Raw genomic sequence first — 14,189 nt, forward strand, 5'->3', positions numbered from 1 at the left:
ATGAGCCACAAGCAATATTCCCCAAACAGTGTTTTTGCTTGGGGTACAGATTGTAAGTAGATGGTAAGTAGCATCTGCTGTCAGTCTGTTCTTTGTGGAAGATATTGTTTGTTCATTCTGAGTGTGCTCTTTGAAAGGACTAATAAATATTGGAAAGGTGGGTCTCAGTCAGAGCTGGGGTTCCTGATGGCCACTATCAGGTGCTATCACAGCTCTTCAGCTGACTGTCACCTGTGAAGCTTCATGTGTGCCTTTCTGTGTGTTTTGAAAATTGATTCGTGTCCAAGGCTGTACATGCTTCTGAGATGGAAAATATGGAATCGTGCTGGTTTGTTGACAGTATGGCCACACAGAGTCACAGAATGGTTGGGGTTGGAAGGGACCTCTGCAGATCATCTAGTCCAACCCACCCGCTAAAGCAGGTTCACCCGAGCAGATCACACCGGAATGTGTCCAGGCAGGTTTGAATGTCTCCAGAGAAGGAGATTCCACAACCTCTCTGCGCAGCCTGTTCCAGGGCTCTGGCACCCTCAAAGTAGAGAAGTTTCTCCTTGTGTTTAGACGCAGTCAGGTTATTTGTCGGTGTGCATTACCAGTTGTGGTAGGTACTTTTTAACTGTAGAGTGCAGAATTACATGAAACAGTGAGTGATGGGTGACAAACGAGAGCCATGAGATATGACCCAGGTTACCTTTATCTCTTAAAATGCCACCTGCACCCACCAGTTCAGCCTTCCTGAATCCGTTGTTTCCAACACTTGCACATTGTGGTTTGGAGAACCTGCTCCTCTCCGCAAGTGGGATATTGTGTGATTTTGCACGGTAGTGCTATGGATAGTTTCTGGGCTTGGCCAGTGATGGACTTGAAAGTCAGCACTTCATATTCCGCTTGTCAATAGCATGAAGACAGCCTGGTTTTCTGGAGGAGCAGTACCAAAATTTGTCTGATAAAGCACTCTAAAAGACTGCTAAAATGTTGGACAGTGGGGATGTACTGTATTTCTGTGACAAAAATTGGCAGGTGTTACTAATGCAGCCATTCTGAGCGCATTAGTAAAACCATTCAAATAGATAAAACCTCAAAAGCCAGATGCAGAAACCAGATACAGCTCAACGTTTTAGAAGGCTGAAGTTTTAGATTGTCTCGTCTTCTGTATCCTTGTGGTGGCAGCAGAGCTCTTACATGACAAATCCTTCAAACTGCTGTGACCTTTTTAGCCCTTTCTTTAGCAACAAATGGGTAGAAACTTGAAGAGGCATTTAAATGATGTCTTTTCACTTTCTGAAGTAAAAAAATGAAATCTCCTAAATACTCTTTAAAAGCTATCTGATAAAATACGTTTTAACAGTGTAGAGAATTCTTAAGGAGGGCGGGGGGAGGGTGGAAGCTAACTCAGTTTTATTTTCTAGCATTTTGTTGCACTCAATGTCATCTCATCCATGATTGAATTCTCTTTATGTTACTAAGTGTTGAGCATTATCTCTTTTTCCACTTTACTTCTTCCCGCTACTGAATGCGTTTCCATGGACCACTGTGCACAGCAGCCTGTGTACCAGCAAAGGCACTACAGAATGTGCTATTTCTGAATTCCTGTATTAGACACTTTTAAAATCAGGTTATGAAGAAAGTTGGGCTTTAACTCTGAAATAGATCGTTGTTTAGAATAATGTTTTAAAACAATCTAGATATACTTTTTTAATAACTGTTGATGTGGTTGTAAATGTTTTCTTTATCCATAGAAGCACTCCTGAATCCTAAATTCTTAGATAATTTCTGGTAGCAATTTGTTTATGGCTTGTGTAAAAACCTGATACAAAGCTTTTTAACTGATCTTTGTATAATCTTTCACTTCTTTATAGCTAGCTGTGAGTTAGCAACAGGAGCTTATTTTCCTTTCTGTCTCCATTCTGTTATGTTCTGCAGCATTTTATTGCATACTTCTTTCTAAAACAGAATATTCATAAAGAACTGCTAAAGTTACTTTGTACCTCAGCTCAGACTGAGCTCACTTTTCTCCTGCTTTTAGGTCTGATGATCAAAACTGTATTTTTCCAGGTGGAAAGCAAATAGGTGGTTTGCATTCCATTCTCTTCTCAGGTTTTTATGTCACTAAAGATACCAGCTTTTAAATACCTCCTATGAAATAACACTATTGCTGTTGCTCCAATACCCTGCTTCTTCCTCCTCAGTACTTCTAATTTCAAACTCAAAAGTGCTTCAATATCTCCTGTTTTAGTCCTCAACATGCACTTCCCTGTACCTTATTTGCCATGACTATCATCTGCCTAGTTAATATAGGCCTCCCTAGTGCTCATCAGCTTTCTCTCAAATGCTTGTTTTCACTTTGCTATAAAATTATCTCGGGTGATTGATTTTAAAAAATAAAGGAAGAAGTGGATCTGTGTATTGTGATTGCTTAATTGGTTCTAAAAGTCAAGCTGTTCCTTCTGCAATTATCTCTAACAAACTACAACTGGAAATTTGTCAGTGACTGATTTATGAACCATAAAAATAATCAAAGCACACTTGTGCAACTCTGACTCTGGAGGGCTGAACATAGTAATGTTAAGACCATTATTTTAAAAAGCATGGTGAATGTTCACAAAGAATATTTGGTGAGCTATTTTAAAGAGCTGTCTTTTGTCATTTTCATGTTACTGCTGTCTGGAGACACAGGAGTGGGAATGGAAAGCATCAAGATAGTCTTAAGCTATAGATATGCAGACAGCTTTTTATATCCACCTATAGGAAAACAATATTTTTTTTTTCCAGGAATTTCTTTCCATAACTTCAGATACTATGTTAAGAAATAACTGTTTTGTTAGCTAATCTAATGTAAAAGGAATTCAGACTTGTTTAAAATAAACTATTGCTATTTGGAGTTTATCCAAAAGAGGCTTGCTTTTTAAATTAGCATTTAAGACTAAATGGGAAAATATGCCTTATTTGTTGCCTTGGATCTGCTGTTGTCTTCAGACAGTGAAATTACTTTATTTGAAATCATGTAAATGTCAAACTGTAATTGCTTGGAGAAGAAATTCACAGGGTCTTGACTTAATTTTCCAGTTACCTTTGCCTTGACGTTTAAGCATAAATCTGAGTGGTTTTAAAAAAGCGTCAATATAAGCACAAAAATTTCATTCATTGTCTTAATGAAAACAGGTGGGATGCTGTCAAAATTATATGTAATCAGCGTAGAGGAATATTTTAAACAGACAATAACTGTCACTGTCTTCAGGTTGAATGGATAAAAGTAAAACTGTGTGTTCTGTGTTGTTCTTTTTAATTCTTGCTGCTGATAGGGTTGGTTTGTTTTTTTCAGCCAGCATTATGGTAACATTGTTCTGCTATTGGTTTATTCAAATCCTTTTTGGAATGGGACTTTGTCAAAGCATGTGCTTGTAAAAGCTGCCTTCCTGGATGGAGTATGTGTGTCCTCCACCCTGGTAAAGTGGGGAGGAGTAAGTCATCAAAAGAAGAAACCTGAAGGCTTTATGGCAGTGGCAAAGAGCACAAGTTGTGCAGGAAGAGAAATTGCTGGGAAGTCAAGCATAGCTCACCAAGGCGATTCTTGATCTGTTGTGAATTTTACATTTATCTCCTGGGCTCTTCTTGCTTGTGATCACCAAGGTCACAAAACTGAGCACCTGAGCAATTGTGTTATCTCAAAGGGGAGGTGAACTCTGGCAAGGTGTCTGCCTCCTCCTGCTGTACACCAGTATAGACCCCCTGGAAACTGGGGAGAAACAAATTGTCCCATGTGTGCTTACAGTCCTTCACTGCATACGGGCTCCAAATACAGTCTATAAGACTGCATACAGTCTTCAAAAGCTACATTAGGCAGAATATCTGTTTTTTCAGGCAGTGTGCCTTCACCTGTCTTTGCTGATGTCTTACAGGAATTGAGCCAGGTGGAGGTTGTTTCAGGCAATGTGTCTGTGCCTCTTGCACTGCTATGCACACAAGTGTTATCTCTCACCCTTTATTCCATGAAGACTTATTCTTTATTTGCTGAAAGGGTGTGAGGTGAGCACTGTGAGTTTTGATCAAAGGAATCTACCAAGGAGAGGAAAGCAAGCCTGTTGGCCATTGTGTGTCCCTGAAGATGTGGGCATTGATCTGCTGCAAACTGCTTTATGTTGCAGATAACACAGATTCCTTCAAAGCTTTATTCTGTTCTTGCCAGTGCTGCAGGAGCAGAACCCACAGTGCTGCTGCTAAAGAGAGCAAGACCATTCTCTCTCTCAAATACACACACACACACAATATATAAATATATATATATATATATATAATCTTTCTAACTTAATTCTCCTGAAAGCTTTACTCCCTAGCCACCCTATAGATGCGTTCAGAAAAACAGAAATCAGAAGTGGAGAAGTGCAAGGGGGTTGCTAATGCTAGCCAGGATGAGGAGCAGGCTGACAGGATGTCCCTGCATGTGTCCTTGAAGGGATTTTCTGCAGGATAGGAGGAGTATTTTCTAGTATCCTCCAGTTTCTCTTCTGTAATGATCCCAGGGTGTGGATAACTGATGAGCAAGAAGCTTTATCGTGTGCTCCCAACTAAAGATCTGTTTCAGATCCTCTCTAATGAGGTGGTTTGTGTCAACCCCTCCCCAGCTCACAGTTGGCGTGAGGCTTGAGAGCAGGGTCTTCCTCTTCTATCTGCTGTGGTGGTGTCCTCTGGTTCTCCTGATCCTTGTTAGCAGTTACGAGATCAATCACTGCCTGATCCTGCCCCTGGATCCTGGTGCTCAAGAAGCTTTGGACCCTCTTACAACACGTGTTTGCAGTGGCCCTTCCTCAGGGCCTGAGCTGCACACCTCCTTGTATATTCTGGGATACTGAAGGGGATATCAGCATTGCACAAGACAGCTCTGGGGAAGCAGTGAAACATGAGAGGATAAATACAGATGTAACATTAATTTAGGGAGTTGCAGCAGAAGGTAGAGGCAGGTACAGAAGAGAGAGGTTTTAAATCACTAAAGGGGTAGATGAGGAAAGACAAAAGAGTCACAACCATCTGAGGGCTGTTGGTTGTCAGCAAATATGGAAGTATGTGTGCACTGTCTCTTTCCATAATATAAGAACAACTTTGGGCTGTTGTAGGAGCTCCCAGTAGTTCCCAGCCATCTTTTTGGGGTGGCTTGGAGGGTGGTAATCCACTTTGTTGGTCCTGCTCTTTATGTCCATGCTTGGTGCTAGAGCCCACATGATAAGCGTCTGCAGCAGAACATCTGGCCTGACTTTCTCCAGAAGTTTATTTCACATACACCAGCACTTTTCTGACCCCAGGGGCAACGGGGACAGTTGGGGATTCTGTTTCAAGGTGGCACTGCTGCTCTGAACCAAGGGCTGACCTGCTCACCAGTGCCCGGCCCTCTGTGTAAGCCCTAGTGGTTCCTACGAGGGCTGGGCCATCCATGGTGGCTCTGATGGGCACTGGGGACAGCCTGCCTGTGTTTGACAAAAACCAAGCAAGGGAGACTTAGTTGTTACAATCAAATGGGTTTCTGGATGTCCTTGTTGATCACAGTTTAGATAGGTGTTTGTAGCTGTTGCAAAATGCACGGCTTTACCACAAGGTACCTTTCAGTAGTTCAGGTCTCTCTTTGTAAAGTCACCCAAAGAAAAGCACAGTGCAAAAGATTTATGTTTCTTCCATACCTTTGCTCTCTAAAGTGCTTAAAATGCCATTGTTACTGCTTTCATTTCTTTCTTTTTCTTCTTTGCCTCTGAAAACTGAATATGCGGCAGACAAAATAACTTCAGACCCAGTATTTGGTAAAGAGAAGTTATAAGCTACTGAATACAGTCTTCTATGTAGATCTGACATTACTCTATTTTTCTTAAAATAAGCTTCAGGAAGTTTTTCTGTAGGGGTACATTGTGTTGTATTTTGCTTTTATAAATTGGCTTTATCAGTTTTGTAAGGAGTGATATTTTTTTTCTCCCTCTGTACATGCCCAGACTGGTGAAAATACTTATACGAATCAATGCCTTGTATGAACCTTTGCTTCATAAAAGATTTGCAAAAATTTTCTTTTTTCTCTTTTTAATGGCTTCTGGCAAAGCTAAATCTTTGTTTAAATAGAGTAGCTGTTACTACTAGCACATTTTTAAAGAGTGATTCAGTAAAACAGTGCAGTATGTCTAATTAAACCATGCTTGTTTTCCCCTAACTGTTGATTTCTGAATATGCAATTTGCGTCAGCTCTAATAAGTTGAGTAGACTGGTCTCTGGAGGGCGATTGCTTTAGAGTTCATAATCACTGTAGTGTAGTTTCTTAAGAAACTACCACAGAATTCCCCTGGGAACAATTTATAAAAGATAATCTGCTTGTTCTGAAGTAACTTTGGGGACAAATGTCAAGGAGTCATTAACAGCAGTAAGGGATTTGAGATGAGTGCTCCTGCATACTTGGCAATTCACTCCTGTCTTGGTCTGGGAGAGGAACAGACTAGAATTGTTCCTGGGTTTTTTTTCCCCTCTAGGATATTTGAGCACAGAAGAAATCGTTTTCCAGCCTTCCTCCTTTTTTTTGTGTTTGCTAACTGGAGCAGTTCATGCCATTTAAATTACCCAAAGCCCTCTACGTAAGAGAGTGTTGTTGTGTTTGGGTGGGAAGCATGAGCTGGGATTGCAGATGCGGGAGCATTGAGATGGCCTTTGCGTCCAATTAAAGAAAGCTGATGTTCTCTTTGTCGCCTTATTCCAAGTGGAAATGGTGTTTTACCTGCCACAAGAATTCTGTAAGATGCTCTAACAGTGTTACCTGCAAGATTAGGGATGAGCAGGACAGGGAGAGGAAATGTAAAAGAGAACATTTTGTTTGGGAGAAGACTGCCTAGGAGGGAAGCAGGTTTTTCATAAGCTAAAATGTGCCTACCACCTCTGGCATGAAACGTACTCTTATTTTTTTTAACCCCTTGGGCCAATGATAAGTTTTGTGCAGTCTATTAAATTGTAGTGGTTGCACACAGGTTGTCGGTCCGTGGGGAGAAATCTGAGGTGTTTGTGGAGGTGTATCAAGGAGGCAGAAAGGCAAGGTGGGGCTGGGTGGGATGAAGGGTGCTTGGTTTTCTAGGCTGCAATGGACAGAGAAAGAAGCTGGGCTTGTTTGTAAGAGACAACAGAAGGTGGAGAACGGAAGTGGAAAACCATCTTGAGCTGATGTGTAGGCAGATAGCACGCTGAGTTTTTGGGTAATTTCAAGCCCTTTTCCAACCCGTGATGCACAAAGCTTGGTACTTGTTTTGTTGGAGTTACTGCTTCCGTTTGTGAGGGGAAAATAAAAAGCTTCAGACATGTGCTTGTGTGACTGCTGCTCCTTTCATTGATCTGAATGGGTTAAATTTTTTGTATGTTTAAAAGAAAAATGTTTAGTAACGAGCTTTAATTTAACCAGTCTATTAGATCAGAAACACTCCTTGGATCTCTAAAGAAGTTTCTTTGATTGGAAGTTCATTAGCTGCTTTTGTCTGGCTTGTTCTCTGCTAAATTAATGTACTAAATACACTTTGCCTGTTAAAGAAAATCCTTAATTTACAATTTTTGTGTTTACTGTCTCTTCCAAAGAAGTGCTGCGTGGTGGTATTTCCACACGTCGGCAAGCATAGCTAAATGCCTGCTGCTATGTGGTTTCAGTGGCGTTGCTTTTGTGAAGTGGTTGTGAGAACTGCCACTTGGGAAGATGTGGTGATTTACTGAATTAGGACCTCCTACAAATGCAATGCTTTGAGACTTTCCAGCTTCAGGAGAGGCTATTTCAAAAGCTGTATTTAGTATTTTAATTCGAAGTTCTTGAACTTCAAACATTGCTGTAGTGGCAGATTTTTTTTTTCCTCATTTGGCATGCCATAAATAAATCTGTGGGCAGGGGTTTAACGTAACTTTTCACTCCAATGCAAAACAAAAATACTCAAGAATGAAAAAAGGCGATTACAAAGAGTTATTTATAACAGTCTGTTGCTTTTCTGACTTGTTAGTGTTGACTTCCCCATCCTTGAGCTCAAAATGCTGACAATGCCATGGAGCAGAGTGTGTTTCCTTTGTTATCCCCCTCTTCCACTTACCCACTGTGGATTTAACCAGGTGCTGCTCTGCTTGGGAACCCTGGCTCTGTAGTCTGAGTATCATTCTTGAATCCTCTGGACTAACATAACAGGGGGGACACCTGAGACCCTTAATGGTCTCATGAAGGTGTCTGAACTGATGGGTGACAGATGTGCTGATGCAAAGTCTCCAGGGGAGCAGGGGGACAGGGAGAGGGCTGTCTGGGCACAGCTGGAGCAGAAACCAGATAAAGCAGAGTGGGGAATTCTGCAGCCTTTTCTGCAGGGTCCATCCTGAGCAAACCACGCTGCATCATTACAAAAAGCACTAGAGGCCCCTTGGTTTTGCTCTGAGATCACCCCTCAGTGGTGGGTGTACTTGTACCCTCTGTCTTCGGTGTTATGTTGGTAGAAGAAAGTAGACAAAAAGAAGTATTATAAAGAGAACAGCCTTGTCACGTATGCACCGTGTGAACACGCAGATTCCTATGTCTGATTCTCCTTTTGCAAGTAGATTCTTACGCTGAAGTGGAGCAGCAGGAAGGTGTGCCTTGCTAACGTCTTAAGGCAATATCTGCCCCACTTCTACATGTGAAGATAACCTGTAAAAATTCTTGTATATAGAGTTAACCTTCTGCTTTCAGAGTATTTAAGCCAGAAGTTCAGTAAACGTTTATAGCCAAGGATGATGCTTTGTTGCGTTAAAATAAACCTGAAGTTTTTTTAACTGTTCAATCTGACAGGATCTGTTCTCCGGTGGCTTGCGAATCCTTTTAGTTCAGCAGGAAAATGTGTAGCGAGCGTTAAGGCAAGTGCTTATCTGCATGCAGCAAGCAGCTCTGCTCAAGTCAATAATGCAAAGTGATTATTTTTGCAGTGCAACAGTGTCAGGCTTTTCAGATATGAAATACTTGCTTCACTCTTGCTCATCTGTTCCATCCCAGTTCCCTTCCCCAATAACCCAGATTTAAATCCAGGCTGCCCTCAAACTCATTACACAAAGTGTTTGCCTCTGGTAGTAATTTGGCATTATTTTTTATGGACCCATGCAAGAGTATAAAATTAATTCAGCAAATCATGAAACTTGAAGAGGTAGAAACAGATCCAAAATTATATTAAGAATTTCACACTGAAGTTATTCAGTAATAATAATAATAATAATAATAATCCTTTCATGCATTTAGATCTAGAATGCCTCTGAAAATGTAGAGCACTGTGAAAACTCACAGCTTTACAGAGGTTTTTGCTGGGATTTTTTGTGGAGTTATTTTGATAGAACTCTGTGCAAAGCCAGACTGAATTAAATAATAAATCGAGGGCCCCAAAATCTTAAAACCTGGGTTCAGCAAATCAGAGTTCAGGAGCAGTTTAGGTAAACTTCAAAAAGACGTGCTTAGGGAATTATGTCGGAAAAGAATTTGGTATAATTTACATTTCTGTTTTGAGTTGTAGCATTTACTTGTGTAGGGTGCAGCTCATCACTGCTTGAATTGGAGCAGAAGCTGTTTTATTTGGGGAGACACTGCACATGTCCTGGTGGGGAGGCTCTAGGAGATCAGGGGCTGTAGTGCTGTTGAACGTAAAAAGAAGGTGAGCTCTTCAGGATTTCAGAGTCAATATGACTGAGTTGCTCTTTCGTTTGTTTCTCTTCAGCTATGCCGGTAAGTAGTTGAACAGTTGTGCATAGTTTGCAACCCTGTGAATGCGTTTTTGGTGTTCAGGCAGGATTTAGAAATGGACAGACCCCACTGTGCTAGCGTGAGCTCCTCGTACCTCTTTAGGTTGTTTTCTGACGCTCAGAGTTGTAATTCTCCATCACGTTCTCTAGTGACAGTCTGCTGTCACATGGTGTAGATGAAAGACAACCCTTAAAAAGTTAGTTTATTCCTGCTTATTCAAGTGGAAGAAAGCAAATTACCATGCTTTAGCAAGGTCCCATTATCAAAGGTTGTGGGAAACACACAGTGGGTTAGAATCAGACACAAGAAATTCTTAATGCCCCCAAGACATTCAGTCTGCCTCCCTGAAGGCCAGGGAAGCCTTTGAGGACAGCAGTGGAAAGGGCTCCTGACCTGTGGGTCTCAGAGCATTTGCTGGGGCACAGCGGGGCCGGGACATGGGGACTCTGAGCCCTCCCTGGTGGGGACAGGGATTCTTAGCTGTCCCTGCCTGGGACCATTGCTGGAGGTGTTTAAAAGGCATTTATACAAGGTTCTTAGGGACACGGTTTAGTGCTAGAGGTAGGTTAGGTTATGGTTGGACTCGGTGATCCTGAGGGTCTCTTCCAACTGAAATGATTCTGTGACAGATGCACTTGGTGCTGGGCACCCTCTCCTGCCTGAACTCAGGAGAATGAAGGGGAGGCTGAGACCTTCATGCCTATTCCTGCTCTCCATTTTCTCCACACCCTTGAAATCTTCCTTTGATCAGTGACTCTGGCTAATTTTTTCTCTAGCACCACTGCGCTAAACAAATTGTTAATCTCTGGGATTGCTTAATACAGGTTTCCTTAATACCATGCTTTGCTAACTTCTGCTGTGCCTTGTTTCAGTGACAGTCGTAGTGAACAAGTATCACAGAACTCAAATGAAGGGTAAAACAGTGGCCTTCATCTGTTGTTTGAAATGTCCATTTTATCATACAGTATGGTCGTTTGGGAGTGGGGATGACTGCTCAGCACTATAGTCTTAAAATGTATGGACAACTGCTATTCTTAGGTGTATTGGGTATGACCTTTTTTGCAGTTTGTGTGTCTGTGCTGCCATTGAAAGTGATGAGTACATTTGAAGAGTTGCTGCCTTTGCCACACCTGATGATTTCAGAACCTCTGTTAGAAGATGCTGAAACTGAACACAGTGACAACATCAGCTTTGCTGAGCAGATTGACAGTATTAAAAGCAGATAAACTGAGTAGGTTGTTTGTGCAGGATCGAAGGAAAACAGAGTTGTGGGAGGCTGTTGTCTGGATAATGCTAACATCATGTCTTTTTCATTTAGGCACGACTGGATAGTGTCCTTAAGGGGTGTGGATTTCTGTGGTCCACCACTCTTAGTGGAGCACCCAGAACAGGGAAACAAGCTGAAAATACGCTTGTTTATTGAAATTCTTTGCCGTGATTAGGAAGTTTTTGCTTTAAGGGTTTATATTTACTGTGACAGATACATTTTAGCAATTAATCTGTTAATGTGCAGTGTTTGTCCCGCTACAGGGAATCAGGCAGTGTGGTTTTCATGGGTAGGCGGTCACCTGCTAGCAGGCTGTAAGGGCAGGAGTTGCAATGCTGAGCTTACTTAATTGCTGTGAACTCCAGTGCCCAGAGATCAATGGGGTTTTGCAGTTGCATAGCTTAGTTATGTTGTTACTAAAAAATATAATCTTTCCTCTAGGTAGCAGAACTTAGCCTCGGAGTTGTTTGTGGTTGATCCCGTTCAGTCTCTTTCTGTTACACTTGGATCTTGTGTGTTTTCTTAGTCTTTGAAGCTAGTCAGGGAGGATGTGGACTCTGAGATCGGTCCTAGTAGAACCCTTCTGGAGATTCCCACCCCAAAATAAGCTGCATTTGATGGCACCAAATGAGGGAACATTTGGTGGCAGTTTCCCCTGAAACTTCCCATTTGCAGGAACTGCAAACACTCTATTCAGCTGTATTTAGATACTTAAAGGCAATAAAATGATTTGAGACATATGGTTATAGAAGAATGGTATTTCTCTGTACTCACACTACGCTTAAGCCTCTTCTCTCTGATACTATGACACAGTTTCAAATATTTGTCTGACAACCTTTTAATTTTAAGAATGGATTGCTGAAGTAAGTTTCATACCCACCCTTTGAACTAAGCGGTGCGGTTTTCAGTTGGGGGCATATACTATTAAGATATAATATTTATAAGACACCATTAATTTCTTTGTGCAGAGAAGCAATAGGATTAAGGCTCCTCTACGCAATGAAAGATCTGATCTTGTATTTGAATATTCAGTATTTGGTTTTTTGTGACTTCTAAATAACAAGCATCCATGAAACGGGAAAGGTTTTTCAGTATTTTGATTTAAATTAATAAAAATTCGCCCTTAATCTGGATTTGATTTCCAGTAATATCATGGATTAATAGAAAAAAGAAAGTATGTGGATGTGTTCAAAACACTTGAAATGCCTAACTGACTGTGCTTTTCCTTTGCAGGATGTCGTCTGGGGATTAAACTCTTTATTTACTGTAAGTAAATGAATATTTCGTATATCCACTTTCCTTTTTCCTGCCTGGTTTGGTTTCAGCATCACCTAATGTGAACCCTGTCTGTTGCCTCTTGAACTTAAGTTCATTATTTCATTTGGCTTCAGTGCATGTTGTACAAGTATGAAACCAGTTTGTGCTTTTGTTTGTATAACTGCAAGACTCGCAAAATAATGCCAGCGTTTTCATACATTGTTTTTACTTTTGGTTACAAGTCTATGATGGGATATTTTGATACCAAGTTACTTGGGATGTTCCACACACTATGAAATTCCTTCCACTGGTTTGCAGGAACTAGAAATTCACATTACTCTGAGAAGGAACTATGTTAGTGTTATGGTCTTTGAAAGTGATGTTTGTGAGTTAGTGACTGCTCTGCAGCCTCATTCCTGTTTTGAACACTTAAATGACTGTTCCAGGGCCTCAGTACCCCCTGCAGAATTTGCATAAATCCCAACTTGTTACACAAATGATACAATTTCATTTAAGGATCCCATTTTCCCCCTTTTCCTTAGATTGACAGGAGCAAGAAACCTGTGCCTCGTAATTACAGGAGCAACCTGAAAATGGAGGAGAGGGCAGGAAGAGGCAAGTGGGATGCAACAGCTACTTTTGCCCTAAAAGCAGAGAGAGGCTGAGTCTTTACTGTACAAAAGCTGCCTTTTTTAGGAAGTGCAGGATTATGGTTCCCTTCCACAGCCATTGCTGTCAGAGGAAAGCAAAGGCACTAACTTGGTCACCAGTTTTGTCATCAGCTCTAGAGAGAACTATCCCAACTACCCCAGGTTGTAGAGGGGAGGCTGGGAAAAGCTTTGGATGAGGAGCATCGCTGTGGGCTTTGCTCGCCCCAGCCTATTTTCAGAGACAGGAATTCCTTCCACCAGTGTTGGCAGGAGGAGGGGCAGTGCAGCAAATGTGCTGCCAGCGCTGTCACCAGGATCACGGTGTGTTTCTAAAACCTCTAGCACAGACCATGCCGGTGACTGGTTACAGTCTCCCAGCTTTCCTGGCATCCAAAGGCTTGATTTGTTGAGAAAACTTCTTTGGTAAATTGATTTAGAAGATTGGAGAGCATTTGCCTTTTCAACAAAGAGTAATTGCATTTCACAGTTAGTCTCGCACTGCATGTTAAATAACTGGAAGAAAGCAAAATCTACTGGAGGTACAAAGAAGTACCTTCAGAGACAGAAAAGCGTGTAGGAATAATCCGCTGGGCAAACAGCTGCGAAGAGCGATGGTCACGCATTGGCGACCACAGGGATTTGTCACAGCTCGTAAGAGCTGTGCTTCCCAGCTTACCTCTTAGATTTCCCTCACACCCAGCTTCTAATAAATAATTAGGCTTTGAAAAGCTGGAATTGGGTCGTACTGGCCTTGCAGATTCTTTTATGGTTTTCTTGAAGAAAGTGAGTGAAAATGAGGTGGATTGATGTCCTGTTTTGAGTGAAACAAGAGGTTTGCTGCTTGACAATGAGTCAGAGAGTGACATGAGCCTTTCACACTTGTCCAATGATGGCATCTCACTGCTGTCACAGGCTGGCCTTAAACTGGGGAAAATGATCTGAGCTGCATGCAAAAGAGAGGGTTTTGTGATTCGGTGTTATTTTTAATGGTGATTCCCCTTCTATAAGAATCTTGATCTCCATTGTTTTTAACCCTAGACCCTTTCTCCTTCTGAAGTTAGTATTTCTTGAGATTAAACTGAGATTTGACTATTTCTGCTCCCTGCCACCACATGCCCTTAGCTCTTGGCCTCTTTGCACTCCCTTTCTTCTTGGCCCTGTTTTTCCCATTGGACTAAAACTTTCCTGTCTGTCAAGCTCCAGATTATGTAGTTTCTTCATAGTGGGAATGAATGTTATGGAGGTGATATTTAGGAAACTTTTCCTGCTTTATCACCAT

General features: G+C 41.5%; 1 protein-coding gene across 6 annotated transcripts in view; it reads left to right on the forward strand.

The window, feature by feature from the left end:
- Nucleotides 1-14,189, forward strand: part of UBE2F (ubiquitin conjugating enzyme E2 F (putative)) — an 84,990-nt gene that overhangs the window by 40,789 nt on the left and 30,012 nt on the right. For all 6 annotated transcript variants that reach the window (XM_065069153.1, XM_065069155.1, XM_021286589.2 and 3 more), the window contains one exon: nucleotides 12,237-12,269. In XM_065069153.1, the coding sequence (XP_064925225.1) occupies nucleotides 12,237-12,269 (33 nt within the window). The remainder of the gene's footprint in view (nucleotides 1-12,236; nucleotides 12,270-14,189) is intronic.

The sequence above is a fragment of the Columba livia genome, chromosome 7, assembly GCF_036013475.1.
Source record: "Columba livia isolate bColLiv1 breed racing homer chromosome 7, bColLiv1.pat.W.v2, whole genome shotgun sequence".
NCBI classification, from domain to species: Eukaryota; Metazoa; Chordata; class Aves; order Columbiformes; family Columbidae; genus Columba; species Columba livia.